Below are 15207 nucleotides of genomic sequence, written 5' to 3' on the forward strand. Positions count from 1 at the left end.
ACAGCTTGACATGACGGAGTTGTAATTTGCAAAGCTTCATTTGCCCTAAAAGTCTACTCCCTTAGCCTATCCTTAATTAGCCAGTTTATTAGAGAAACCTTCACAATTGCATTAACACTTACAAGAATGTTTCTTGAGAAAGCCGTTCTATTTGGGCCATTTTGAAGCTGTGGAATCCCAGTACATTGCAAACCAAGTTAACTTAGTAACAGATTTCAGCAGAGCTAATGCAATTTGGATAGGTTTCTCTAATAACCAATTAGCATTTAAAGTGACTATATATATTATATATATGGTTGAAATAGTTTACTGTCAAATAATGCAAAGAGTACGCGACACATGTTTCGCCCCAATTCTGGGCTCATCAGGCATACACACTCACTGCTCCTCCCTCTCGGGGAATCGAACCTCAGACGTCAGCGCTAGAGGCGAAGCCTCTAACGTTGCGCCACGCCGTGTGGTTCGTTCATTTGACAGCATGTAGATCTGGGTAATTACATTCATGGCATTCATAGTCTGAATCACAATCTGATTGTATGGGTGGTTACCTACCAGGTAACGCTTGTGGTTGGTCAGCAAGTTGGCAAACATCCGCCTCTTTCAGTTGCGAGAAGCAGATCATAGAATGGTGTTACCTGGTAGGCAACCACCCATACAATCAGATTGTGATTCAGACTACGAATGCCAGGTGTGTATATTATATATATTAGTAAATAAAGTCAATGAATGTATGTGTTTATGTATGTATGTCCCAGCATCACTTCTGAATGGCTGGAGCAATTTTCATGAAACTTGGTACACGTTTCACATTCGTCGACTGAAAATACGATAGGGTCAAATCAACCCCAGCCCACCCCCTTCTGAGTAGGGTGGGGGTGATCTTGCAGTCTTGTATGTAAGTTATCATCCAGTGGACACTCAGAACGACCACCAGAGGGCGAACTGGAGGTGACTGCCAGCATTCTTTGTTTGAGCACCACTGTGCCCCTGTTGCTTTTGAAATTAAATAGAGTTGGCCAGTTCCAAGCATCACCTGGATGATAACATACATACAAGACCACGAGACAAGCACATTAGTGAGTCTTCATTGTTTGTTAATTTATTTTTAAAGTTTTTGTAATTATATTTTTCTCAAACAATTAAAAAAAAAACACAATTTTCCTCCTGGGCAATGCTGGGTATTTCAATTAGTTCGGGATAGTTTAAGGGAGTTTAAAGCAGCAATTGCTATTAGCAACGCTAGTCATATCTTGGCTGTAGTAAACATGATCATTTCCATGTATGGCCAAACTTTTGATTGGTAATCAGTATTATCAGACAATGTTTATGTTGTACAATAATAATCATAGCTAGTACATTTCTCAAATGTCTTGACAGAATTTCCCAGTACAAGACCAGCCAGGCACACATCAACAGGCTCCCTGTTTGGTACAATGCCAGGCAGAAAATAGTGCAGCACCATAAAGATGAGCACAAATCTACTGCTACTGCTACAACAGACACGTCAGGAACACTCCCGTGGAGAGCCTTACCTGCGTCCCATGAAGTAATATGAGGGGCAGAGTCAAGAAGTCTGTCTGTGCTGGGATTTGAGCCGATGACCTTGTAGGTTCATCCCCAACATATCCACGTCCAGGTCAGTGTAACTGCCAAACATGTTGTATGCTGTAGAACAAAATTCCACATTAGACCAAAAAAAAAAAAAGGTATCCCTTAAAAGGAAACAAATCTTAACATTTGACTGTGGGAATTCTGGCGTTCCCCATTAGCAGTAAGCCGCCCATACCTTGGCTCTTCTATGCGGTGCATCACTTCTGGGTTGCCACCTGGCTGTTGTGTCTGTAGGAACTTCAGGGAGGACATCATCCACTGTTGGGCTGTCATCTCTTTTTCATGGACCTGTCCCACCCCCCGCCAATTTTCAAAGCAAACATCAGTACAGTTAAGACAATGAATAACAGAGTACACAAATGTCCTGTTCTAGTTGGGGCCTTGTCTGCTGAGCTGTCCTGAAACTGTCATTTGCTCCTAAGCAACTAGGAAACTTTAGAGAAGCAGTGGTTTGGCAAGAACAGAGCATTTTAGCGTGTTAAACAAAAAGATTGTGGTTTGTTACCAATATCCATGCGCTTCTTGTCATCTCGTCACATACTGCAGTATCCAACACTTGACACCTTCAGGGAAGGGCGGACGTGTCTGTTTGATCACTTTGGGGATTTTTTTTTTTTTTGTGACACTAATAGCTGCTTTATAGGTAGTGCAGTATGAGAATCGGGTTAGATGTTTCTAGACTGCAGTGTTAAGGTTTTCCATTTATCTGTCTGCCCCATATGCAACCTGCATTTTTGTATTCTTTTTGTGTCGCCAGTGCAATTCTGTTTTTTTGTATCCATATGTTAGTTTTAGAAGCCTGCTCTAGCCAAACATTATCCTCGTCAGGCAGACAGTTTTCCTTTTATGACCATATTTAATCTCCCCAAATCCTTCTATCCCTTTTGAAATCCCCCTTTCTCCACACACATCTGGTTTTTGTTTAGTGATACTAGCTGTCCCAAAGACACATACTGTAGCAGAATAACTCAAAGCCATGTTCTGTTTACTTCAATAATCAAGGCAGAGGATGCCGGCAGTACGCATGTGCCGCTGATCCAGCACAAGGTTTCTTTCCTAAACATTTTCTCTTTTTGTTCCACTTACCTGCAAGCACTGACCCTCATCCATAAAGCAAGAAACAAAGGATCAGGAGCACGGCCAAATAGTGGGCTACTTATGAAGTCCCCCCCCCCCCCCCCCCCCTATGTAAAACACTTTCAGAGCCACACGTTTATAAACTATGACAAAACACAAATTCCATAGGGCAGGCCATGCCTGCATTGATGGGGTCAACAGGACATGCCTTAGATACTATTTGACCAGTAATAGTCAAATTCAACTTTATGAAGTTTTCAATATAAAAGCATTTTGTTCAAGTTAGAGTCTTAGTCTGCCTACAAAACACTTAAATTGTATTTTTCAATTTATGACTAGCTAGAAGTCTGTCTCTGCAAGCAGAAAAGTAGCCACCTTGGCTTTGGTTAAGAAAGAATTCTCCTCAGTATCACCAGCTGGTGGCCATTTACAGACAAACACAAGAATTTGAACATGGTGCTGCTATTAATTTTAAAACATGCAATACTCTGCCAAATCTAAGATCTTGGAATCAGTACCATACTCTGCTTGCATTTGTCTTTGAAGATGTCAGAATTAGCTATCTAATGTCAGCTTTAATACAGATCTGGTGCCACTGGCTAAACGTTAAGCACTAAAGTTAAAGTAAATAAATAAAAAAATAAAATAAAATCACAGAAACATCTTAGCCAAATGTCCCCTATCTGTTTAAGCCTTTCCATATTACTTGTGTTAACAATATATTTTTTTAATATCATGGGGGGAAGAAAAATAAACCAAACATGTGTCTCTACTTTTGTTCTTTACAATATACACATGCATTTCAACTTTTAAAAACAATTGCTTTGAACTGCAGCAGGAAAATGTGACATATTAACGTCAGAAACATGTCTCCAAAATGCAAGTTGTTTTTAATTACAGGTTAATGTTTTGAATATTAAGTTGATACACACAAATTTCACAATTGTCAGAACAATACAGAATGCTGCCAGACCTGCTGAATTCATGCAGCTTCACATTACAAATTTCACTTTAAATTTGTTTGCTCAAAAGAATAAATATTTATATGAAAAATTAACAAACAAAACACATACACTCTTTTCATACAAAATATTTAATAAATATTATTTTCAAAAATGTATTGTCAGGAACAAACCTCAAAAAGATTCATTCTTAATTTTTTTTTTTTTTTTTTTTTTTTTTAAACACTAAAGTCAAAATACAGAATATTTTCATTATCTCAGGGGTGAACAAATGAGATTAACATGTTGTCTTCAGAGCCTTTTTTAAAAAAGAAAAAAGCTAAATTTGCATTGCATAAGTACAAATTGTTCAAAAAGCAGGCAGTGTGACTTCTGGGAAACCCACCCAGACTGCCTGCCTGCCAGACGGCGGTCCTCTGTTCAAGTATTCAGTGTGGAGTTTAGCAAATGAATGTGTCTGGTCGATGCAGGTAACTGTGACCAGTCAAGGAACAAACCCTTTTTAAGATTGGGGAAGGGGGCACGCGTTCTGTGCCAAACTGCCCTGCTTAGTTTTGTTTTCCAAATATTGATCTATCACAATCACATGTGAATGTTAACCTAATGTTTTCTTTAAAAAATAAAAAAAAAATTGGTAAAGGCCATTTCTTTTTTAATTGATTCTTCCTAAACCCCCAGCCAGAATATAATTTGTTTTCTCCTGTGCTTTATGCACTTACAAAACATCCTGCCATCCCCCAAAATACTATAGAAAATGTTTCAAACATCTTGACATTGTACAAAAATGTAGACAATATTGCCCACAGTATTGTTAAAAAATAAACTATTTTCCTAGAACACTTCAAATTTTGGCATTAAGGAAACATGAAACAAAATTTACATCAAAAATAAAGAAGCCATAAGCTTACAAAGCTATCAAAACCTTCAAATCTAAACAATACATATAAATAAAAAAGGAATGATACATTAAGGCTCTTGATTATTAAGTTAATAAATCAAATATACACAGTGATTAATTAAAAAAAAAAGAAATATTTACATATCTATACACAGTTCTAAATTCTTCATTTTGACAGCAACTGCTGACATTTTGACCCTCTCGCAACGAAAATAAAAAAATAATAAATAACCTTTTTGATTGTTGCTGTGGTTTGAAGCTGCAAAGGCACTTTCAAAAACAGAACTACTTGTTTATGCATAATTTAACAACAAAAGCACACACACACACACACACACACTCGCTCACTCACACTCTTTAGCACACACACCTGCACTTCTCTTACTCCACCAGTATTGACAGATCAATTTAAAACTTGTTTTCTTGATAAAAATCTTCAGGTGGGCTTTATGCAATGGTTCTTGTAACTAACTTTATGTAGACATGAAATGCAGCCCTCTGTATTCTTGCCAACCACAACAACTACCTTTGCCAGTGTAAGCCAGCTTGTCAAAACTTAAACTAAACACAGGGATTCTCTACGCGAATAACACCCTTAGATTGATATTACACAACAGTTTAAGAACTACGAAGCTGAAGCCATCACTAACCGTGACTGGCGATGCATGGCAGCTCTTCTGTCTGCTATACAATATATTCCAATCGATTTAAGCTCTGTGCGGTTTCCAAGTCTCTGTTGTCTTGTTTGTTTGTCCAGTTTGGGTTTTTCGTTGGTGTGGTATGTGCAGATTTGTCTTCTCTGTCAACCAGTGTGTAAACTGGCTGTTTGGTAAACCTAGTCTTCTGCAGATGCTTGTCCACATCGTCTTCTTCTACTTCAGAGTTGTGTGTCCTAATTTTTGCAATTATACAGTTTTTATTTTCATAATCAGTATGTTTCTCTATGGGATTTTTGATCTGTTTGAGTTGTTCGCGAACGTTGTTGGTAGTGGTATCCTCGACCGGTGTATGCGTGTGAGTGCTTTGCTTTCGCCGTCTGCGCATACACCACAAGAAAGCAGTGATCAAAGCAAAGATCCAAATGACAATAAAAATAGAACTCAGCAAGGGCACCAGGTAATCTGTATTGGGGGGGGGGGGGGAGAAGAAGAAGAAAAAAAAAAAAAAAGTTAAAATAGGAAAAAACATTTTAAAGTGATCTGCATATTTAAAAAATAAGTATATTCATGCATATATAAGTACTACTGGATAATTGTTCATTTGCCACTATACAACAGGCATATGGGGATAAATGTACAGTATACTAAAAACACATCAAGGTATTACAAGACTTAGAAAATAAAAACTGAATATTTACAAAGATAACCCAAAAGGTTAATAAGGAAGTCAAGCATAAGGAGCCCAGCACAGATTAGGTTTTGTGTTTAATGGTGGTAGGAGAACACTATAGACTCAGATTAAACTTTAATTAAGCAGCATTACACGTTATATTGAAATACTTCTATCCAGCTTCTAAGAAAATATAACCAAATGATAAGACCACCCAAAACATTTTAAATCCTTACTTATTTCACCTAGTAATAAATTAAGCTGGGAGTGTAATATAGTTGCTTTGGAAGCTCCACTTCTGTCTATTAGGTCTCATTAAAATTATAGTGCTAAGTACTTGGAGTTTACAATGAAAAGAAAGTCAAATCAACACTTTAGACATTGATCAATTTTCTGAGCCTGAATTTTTCTAAAGTGTCCATGCTATATTAATTATGCAATTAAAACTGGCCAGATGACCACAGGTATTTATACGCACCCTTAGGCCCACTGCCTCTCTGTCCATTGTTGCTTCCTGCCCCAAATCTGATCTTGAAAACACGGGCTACATGTAAACTAAGTGCTCCCAAGTCAAAAACGTGTGTGTATAAATTGTATGAATGGGAGCCACAACTTTCCTAGCAGCACTGATCTTGAGGCAGATTTAAAACTGGATGAAATACAAGGCAGTCTACTGTAGTGTACCCTCATAAAACATTCCAAACACTGCAATAATTAGAATTGCAAAGAGCAGCAAGGCTAATTAATCTTCCTTTGAGGGAACGTTTTTTGCCGTTTTACCACTGTACACGTATTAATTTAAATTACCTTCATCAAAAATATGTATGAATACTCAAAAAATTCTACAGCTTGCCATACCTGTCTTAGACTGAAGCTGACGTTGCTGTACCCGGACTTCTGCTATGGCTGAAATGATGCTGCTGTTTCCATCGCGTTTACTGAAGAGATCAATAATTTTGTCAGTGATGTCCTTGATAGGGTTTCTGCCCTGCCTTTGATCTTCTGCAGACTAAAACAAACAAAACAAAAAATGTAATTAGACACATTTCATAGATTGCTAGATGATTAAAAAAAGGAAAATATTAAAAAGATACCAACAGGAACTTCTACAGACTTATATTTAGAAATCAAAATAAAGTGTACATGTACTTACAATGACCACATGGATTTCGTTATTGGCTGTAGTTGAAGGTTCGCATATCATATAGACTGAATACTCCAATGAAAGGTTTCTCATAACATAGAGACTGCGTAGCTCTTTACAGATATGTCCAGTGCTAAGGCCCTAGAAAAGAAGACACATTTCCTTATACATACTACAAGACACTGCTAAATAAAATAGCACCCATAAAGTGATTTAGAACACTGTATTTTGCAAAAACATTTTAGATTTACTGTGGTTCCCTTTCAATACAGAAATGTTTCTACATTTTTCTGTATTCATCAAGCATCTTCTCTCAAAGAAAATGGGGAAATGTAATCTTCAAAATATATAAACATTTTATAGCTAAAGAAAATAACATTTTAACACTTGGAGGATATATTTCAAATAGGGATGCACCGATACTGAAATGGGTATCTGGTATCGGCCTCGATACCACATTTTCTAAAGTACTCTTACTCGTTAAAAGTCCCCCGATACCGGGGACCGATACCACGGTCTGAGAAATGTCTATGTTTCAGCGGCATGTAAGGGGTTAATCACAGGCGCCGAGTGCCCGCCCCCAGGCCCCGGCTGCAGCTCAGAGCGGGGAGGAGGCGAGACATGTCAGCTGTGTGGAACTATTTCAAAGTGATTGAAGACGGCAAAGCAAAGGCGGACTGCAAATTGTGCTCAGCGAAATTGTCCAGAGGAGGCTCAAAAGGTAGCACATTTAACACAAGTAATTTAATCAAGCACCTAAAATCCCAACACGACAACGAGTACAAAGAGTTTACCCACGCTTCTAAACCAACACAACCCACGCTGCAGCAAACTCTTGCAAGACGAGAGAAAATGTCCAGAGACAATCCACGTGCTGTGAAAATAACACAGGCAATTATCGAGTACATTGCATTGAGTGACCAGCCACTCTCGGAGGTAGAAAATGTGGGATTCCTGCGTCTCCTCCATGTTCTGGAGCCCAGATATGATGTCCCAAGCCGCCGCTACATGACTGACACGGAGCTGCCTAAACTACACGACTCCGTGAAAAAACATATCCACAGCCTACTGCAAGCCTCCTCTAGTTTTAGTTTCACCACGGATATTTGGACAAGCAGTGTTAGCCCCGTGTCGCTAATTAGCCTAACCTCCCAGTGGATAGACGAGAGTTTCTTGTTTTTTTTTGTTAAATTATATGACTAAAGCGGTTACCTGTAAATTTAAATCATGTTTTTATTAAGTACTCGGTATCGGCAAGTACTCGGTATCGGCGAGTACTGAAATGCAAGTACTCATACTCGTTTTCCAAAAAAGTGGTATCGGTGCATCCCTAATTTCAAAGTAGACATTTTAACATTTCATTCTAGCAGAATTAATGGGATTTCAGAAAAATAGCAGGACTACCAATTGTTGTTTTCCCTTTATTTCCCCTTCCTGTCTTCTTTTTTTAAAATACTCACTGGATGCATCATCTCCTTATTAAAGGTGAAAGTAATGTTAGCACAACTTTCATCTTGAAAACTTGAACCAGGAGAACATTTCAGTCTATGTGGTGGTTGATTGGATTCCCAGCATTCACCAAGTCCAGTACAAGGTGGCACAAAACACTGGTCTTCTCTAATAGGAATACAAATGTGATCCGGTGGGCAGTCATCACGGGCTTTGCCATGTATCCAACATGATTTGGGTCCACAGTCAACCTTCAAGACAGAGGTGAAGAAAGAAGTTATTGGTATTATTTAAAAGGCAAGATTTCATATGCATTCAATTTTTTCAGGCATGTCTTGTATAGACAGGCAGTCAGGTAACACAGTGGTTGTACAGCAGTCTCCCACTTCAAAGAGACTGGGATCACATTCTGACCTGGTTACGGTGTGTAGAGTTTGAATATATGCTTCCAGTATCTGCATGACATTGATGTTAGGTTAACTAAGCAAGTGTGCCCTGCAATGAGCTCAATCTTAGCTGGCTAACTTCCAGCTTCCCAATAAATACATAATGTACATATATTACTGACCACAAAAAACAAAGACCCATACATCCCTTTCCCAGCCACACTGCCCAACAGCTGCTGACACCTCTTGATATGGAAGGTGGGCAACTCTACTCCTGGCCTCTCCTGAAGGTTGTGCTTCTAATCCGCTCTCTCTCTATATAAAAGGAGAGCCCGGCCACCCTGTGGTGAAAGCTCATTTTGGCCTCTTGTACCCACAATCTTGTCCTTTTGATCATTACCCAATCCTCATAACCCTAGATGAGGATAGGGATGTAGACAGACTTGTCAGTCGAGAGCTTTGCCTTTTGGATTAGCTCCTTCTTTACTACTACTACATATTGGTATAGAGACCGCTTAACTATGCTTGCTGCTTTAATCCATCTGTTGAGCTCGCCATCTCTTTTCCCCCTCAATCATGAACAGAAAGTAGAGCTGGTTAAGCTCCTCCACTTGAGGCAGTAATTCCCCTCCTACTTGGAGAGGACAGTTCACCTTTTTCCTGTTGGGGACCATAGCCTCAGATTTGGAGGCGCTAATCCTCATCCCTGCCACTTTGCACTCAGTTGCAAACTGTCCCAATGTATCACCATTCTTCGGTGAGAAATTCCATTATTTTTTGATTGAGAATGGTGGAGGCTCTGGTTAGTAGTCATACCTACTTTTAATATAATCTATAGGCCTCATTTAAATATGTCTCTCTCTTACCTCAGCAGTCACATATATCTACTTGCATCAAAAGAACACATTGACTTACCTTTGTACATGTAATCTTTCCATTTAGGCACATGCATGTGTTACAGTCCTCCTCCCAACTGTTACCATCTTGTATGACCTGACTGTTGACAATACAAGGTCTTCCAGTAGCTAGTAGAAAAAGAGAGCTAGTTACTTCTCAATTAAATGGAATCTAAACAAATCCACAAATGTGTTATTTAACATTACTGTAGTTAAAAGTAAATATGTGAAAGTTTAGGCTTTAGTTCATTAGACCAAAGTCATTCATCAGCTGATATACATATTAAATTAAATATTGATTTAGCTTTTGACTTGATTTGAGAAACTTAGATTACTGAACAGCAAGAACCAGCAGTTTCTAACAGCTCAAGGAATAAATCTTTATCTGACAAGCCTGTGTCAGCCTACCAAATAACGTGCTTTTGGGAACTGTACACACAAAACACCCGAGTAACAGGATACTTGAGCTCTTAGGGCATATTAAATCCTTACCTTCCTCACATCTGGGTCCTTTTCTGCCAGGGGGACAAATGCAGCGATAACCATTAATTTCATCCACGCATGTTGCCCCAAATGCACATGGGTATGACTGACATTCATTGATATCTATGTATGAAGAAAAACAATATTACTTTCTCACTCATTTTCTTAATTTAATAACCAGAAACAAGTTAAACTTGAATGATATATCCCCCTGGACAGACATCTGATCTGATGGAAGCTTCACTCCCTCAAGTAACAGTTAGATTAAAAATGTTGACAGGTTTCACATGTCGTATCAGTGCTCTTGTGCTTTTTCAAAAATAAGGAAGTTCTCTCACTTACACTTGTTTAACCTTTGATGCAAAAGTCAATGGGCCTCAATTCTAACTACAGTTTACTTATGGGGCTACTTTGATACTGCTTTTAGATTCATACTTAATGCTGGAAATGAGAGAACTAGGTTTGGTGCATTCAAAGTTTATAAAGACAGGCAATGAATATTTTTTAGAGGCAATTGGTTGCTTCATTACAGTTTACAAAATATTCAAGAGGTTCTTAATGCTGTCTTTACAGCCGATCATGCTAATGTATGTATGTTTTGAAATGTAAAACTGCATATAGATGTGCAGAAAATGTGACAAATTGATTTCCAAGATCAAGTGTATTTGTAACGTTCAGCAAAAGACCCTTTTAATGAACATCAAAAAGCATCAAATCTTGGTATACTACAGTATAAACTGTATTACTTACTTATACGACAGTCTGGGCCTGCAAAGCCTGGGGCACATTCACATCGATACCAGTTGTCTCCATCCACACATGTTCCACTGTTGTAGCTGTAAATATTTAAAAACATGAATGAAAACAGTTGCACTTTCATTCAAAATACAAACTTGTAACATTTTTCTAGAAACTCTACACTTAAAGCTTTACAATATAAAACTTTATTCAAAAAATTCTGCCATTTTTAAAGAGTATATCAAATTCCTTGAAACGTAATATTGTGCCTCATTAAGGCTCAATGTGGTTACCATTGAAAGCTCTTCAAATATACTGTAGGTACACTTTTATTTAACGGAGCTGAATTATGCTGCATCTGTTGGCAGGATGCCCTTCAGTACATGCAGTAAAGCATACAAGGCACACACAGCTAATCTAGGACAAATTAGCCCTGCTGGGAAAAGTCAAATTTTATTTTTCTGTTTTTATTTCAGGATGTACACAGCGACTATTATCACTCATACACTTAATCTTGACAGAAGTCTGAACTAAAGCTAGCACATATTTGATGCAATATTTAGTTAAGTACATGATAAAAATATTCTTATTTGATAATGTATCTAACTTCTCCAAAATAATTAGATTAAGATTTTTTTGCTACAAATTTTTTAAATACACATACCAGGGGTGTGGACTGCAATCATTAGTATCTGCAAGACAGAAATTTACTTGTTACTTTGTAGGAAATATAATGGTAATTAGTTATAACAGGTTATGTACTGCAAATGTATGTTTTTTTGTTTTTTTTTTTATTTGGTCCTATTACTATTCCTAATTTGCATTAAATAATGGCAGAAATAGCAATTTGTGTGGTAAATTAGAAACTAAGTTTTTAAGCATATGTAGAGGGAAGAAATGCTGCATAAAAACCATCAATGAAACACAAATTATAGAGAACATCTGTCTCTACTTATATTCTTTGCAACATTCTCAGACTACAACAACACACACAGTGCCTTGAAGACATACATTCGGGCGACAGTTAAATATTAGAAGGGCAGTTCTTGTTCAAATTGAATACATTACACAGTAACAATATAGAAAATACGTTTTCTTAACAATTCACTCACTTTGTGTGCATGTAACACCTTCCCAGCCTTCTTTACAAACACAGGTAAAAGAGTCTCCGTTGATAACACAGGTTCCTCCATTCTCACATGGGTTTGGCAGGCAACTACTATTTTTGGCTGAAATGTAAAATGCTGGTAAATTTCCAAAACAAGCAAGCCTCTTCCCTCTGCTAAAGAGTTTCCATTAATTAATAAAGAGCCCACACTCAGACATCTGTGGTCATCGTCATACCTATATTGCAAGTAGTTCCATCCCAGCCTGGAGAACACATGCATTTAAAAGTTTCACCTTCGTCAGAGCATGTTCCGCCGTTGTTACATGTGGCTTCATCACATTGACTTTCACCTATAATTAAACACCCAGTGTTATCCCTTTTCATCATCTTGACAAAACAAAAAAAAAAAAAAACATTATACAAAAAGTTACTTACGGGAGTGGCATGTTTTTCCCTTCCACTCATTCTGGCATTCACAGTAGAAATCATTCACCAAGTCTCGACATGTGCCTCCATTGTGGCATGGCTTTATATTGCAGTCGTTGATATCTGAAATTGTAAAACAACAAAACATCACAAGACCATCTCAGTGCCATTAGCAAAGAAATAGCTCAACCACCAAATGACAGTATTTACAAGCACTGCTTTTATCACTTAAAATACATTAAGTAAAATGACTGAAGGGCTTAGAAGTGCAAATAGACACTATATTAAAAACAGTATTTCTATATTCATTCATCACAAAAAAAAAAAATCACTTACTAGTTTCACAGTGAATCCCTTCCCAGCCATCACTGCAGATGCACTGGTAAATATTCACTTTGTCAATACAAGTTCCACCATTTCTGCAAGGGCTACTTGCACAATCATTAATATCTGCAAAAATCAACAAATTGGCTTTTAGAGATGTTCCTTACTTACTCCAGTTTACCCCCAAGATCAGGCCATGATACACAGTGAGTGATGGGAAGACTAATAATTAGACCAAAGTCATACAGATTATAGAAAGATAATTACACAATTTATCATATCACATTTATGCCCTCGGTGATAGAAAACGCTGAAATACATACACACTTTAAAAAAACAAAACAAATTCTAGAATGGTAATTCCAGATCTAACAGTCCACTAAGGTAAGTGCAAAGTAATGAGAAATCGTGGATTTTGAAGCTTACAGTTTGGTTAGAATTCTGAAGTTATAAGTCTGCTTCTTAAACTCCAAGCAGAGAAACCAATTAAAAGGGGTTGGAGTAAAGAAAATAAAACAAGGTTCCATTCATTTGTTATGATAAAGCATAATGAACCATAAACATTTAAGTGTAAGATCATTCTCATGCTTATATTCCTTCAATGTCAAACATTTAGAACGTATTAGAAAAGTGAACACATTATACATTTTTCTAAATACCCTAATTTGGCGCAAATTCATATAATTTATTTATTAACATAAAAAGTATTAACGAGGAAAATGATTTTACCAAAAATTAAACATTAGTACACTGTTACAATATTATTTTGAAAATGAAAATTGCATTCTTAACACAACAAACATTACACTTAACAGATTCATTATTAGCGAGCAAGTTTAGTACAACCGTGATTTTTTGTAACTGTTATTTTAAGCCCTTTGGTAATACTTCAATATTTTAATCAAATCAAATTTTCTAAGATAAACTTAATAAGAATATATCCTAATACTATTAAATATCCCATAATTATACACTAGGTAACAGTGTAAAATTAATCCTTATTCAGCAGTGTCACCAAATCCTCAAGAATTGAATGCTTAAAAAAATAATTAAAAAAAGAAAAAAAAAAAAAAAGCTCAACTATTGGAATACTTACTTTCATGACAGTAAGTTCCAGTGAAGCCTTCTTTACATTCACAGGTAAATTTGCCTCCTGCTTGGCTCTTGCATTTTCCATGAGGACCACAGACATTGGAGGAGATGTACCGAACACCTTCAGGAGTGCTATTAGAAGCCACCGCAACTGTACAACTGTCTATCACTGTCAAAGAAATCAGAAATTTTAAGGTTTTTGTATGGAAATAATTGTGTGTGTCAAAATTTTGTATGTAAAAAAATCCATGCACATGTAAAAAGATATAAAATAACAGTTAAATGTAGATTTTATTCGTAAAGAAAGCCAAATGCACACAAGACACTGTCAAGCCCAGCAGTGGTTGGTCCAACCTCCACAACACAGGAAGGGAAGACTAGCATTCACTATAGTGATATAAAAGGACACACAGTGATTCTGAAAGGCAGCAGACTTCTAGTATTAAATAAAATAACTACACAATCAGATATACCAACTGTGATACTAGACACTTACAATGCACACATTAAAATAAATAACAGACACATGCTTGTAAATGTTAAATAAATCTGATTCTGTAAATTGATTGTATTCTGAAGTTCTGCAAAAACATCAGGCTGTTCTTATAAGACTTGCTGTTCAGCAAGTTTCAAACAGTCAACTAAATAAAAGGTCTGATTAAACATTGTCATGTGATATTTCAGATGTTTGTAAGACTTTAATACACAATAAAATTGTATGAACAATGGATTGGTGTAGGTGGTTGCTGGAAAACAAAAAATGACAATACTTTGACAATTTTAGGAAAATCAGACGTGAGTTTATTACGTGGCTTTCATGCTCACAAGGAATCGACTGGGACAGCGTTAAACCAAATATTTACAAGATGAACCAATACTAAATCTTGAAACAGAATAAAATTTACAGCTATTAGAAAGGATTAGTTGAGCTGATACTACTTTAATTTAGCATGTGTTTTATTTTAAAATGTCATAGGGGTTTACAAAAATATTCAACTGAAGTGCTTTTTAAATGTCCCAGTAATAGAATGCTGATTGAGAGATTCCAAAATACAAGACCCTTACATTAATGTATCTGGTCTAGAAAAATGGAGAACATAGTAGGTCCTAGTGATTATTTAGTTTGAATAGTTACTTGTTAACTATGTAGTAGGTGCTTTTTTGGATTTGAGATGTGCTACATGAAGAGGTCACTGTATTAAGTTGCATTTATTTAACCTGCTGAAAATGCCTATTCATAGATGGCTACAATGATGCCATAAAGAGAAACACCCTTTCAGACTC

General features: G+C 36.9%; 1 protein-coding gene across 1 annotated transcript in view; it reads right to left on the bottom strand.

Annotated features, from left to right (window-relative positions):
• Positions 1 to 3559: 3559 nt before the first annotated feature.
• Positions 3560 to 15207, bottom strand: part of jag1b (jagged canonical Notch ligand 1b) — a 34428-nt gene continuing 22780 nt past the window's right edge. The window contains 14 exon segments of the mRNA XM_028821104.2: positions 3560 to 5328; positions 5331 to 5669; positions 6736 to 6886; positions 7031 to 7162; positions 8482 to 8721; positions 9772 to 9881; positions 10245 to 10358; positions 10986 to 11071; positions 11638 to 11665; positions 12086 to 12202; positions 12318 to 12431; positions 12517 to 12630; positions 12844 to 12957; positions 13928 to 14092. Of these exon segments, the coding sequence (XP_028676937.2) occupies positions 5174 to 5328; positions 5331 to 5669; positions 6736 to 6886; positions 7031 to 7162; positions 8482 to 8721; positions 9772 to 9881; positions 10245 to 10358; positions 10986 to 11071; positions 11638 to 11665; positions 12086 to 12202; positions 12318 to 12431; positions 12517 to 12630; positions 12844 to 12957; positions 13928 to 14092 (1979 nt within the window). The 3' untranslated portion in view covers positions 3560 to 5173.

This window comes from Erpetoichthys calabaricus, chromosome 15 (assembly GCF_900747795.2).
Source record: "Erpetoichthys calabaricus chromosome 15, fErpCal1.3, whole genome shotgun sequence".
In the NCBI taxonomy this organism is placed as follows: domain Eukaryota; kingdom Metazoa; phylum Chordata; class Cladistia; order Polypteriformes; family Polypteridae; genus Erpetoichthys; species Erpetoichthys calabaricus.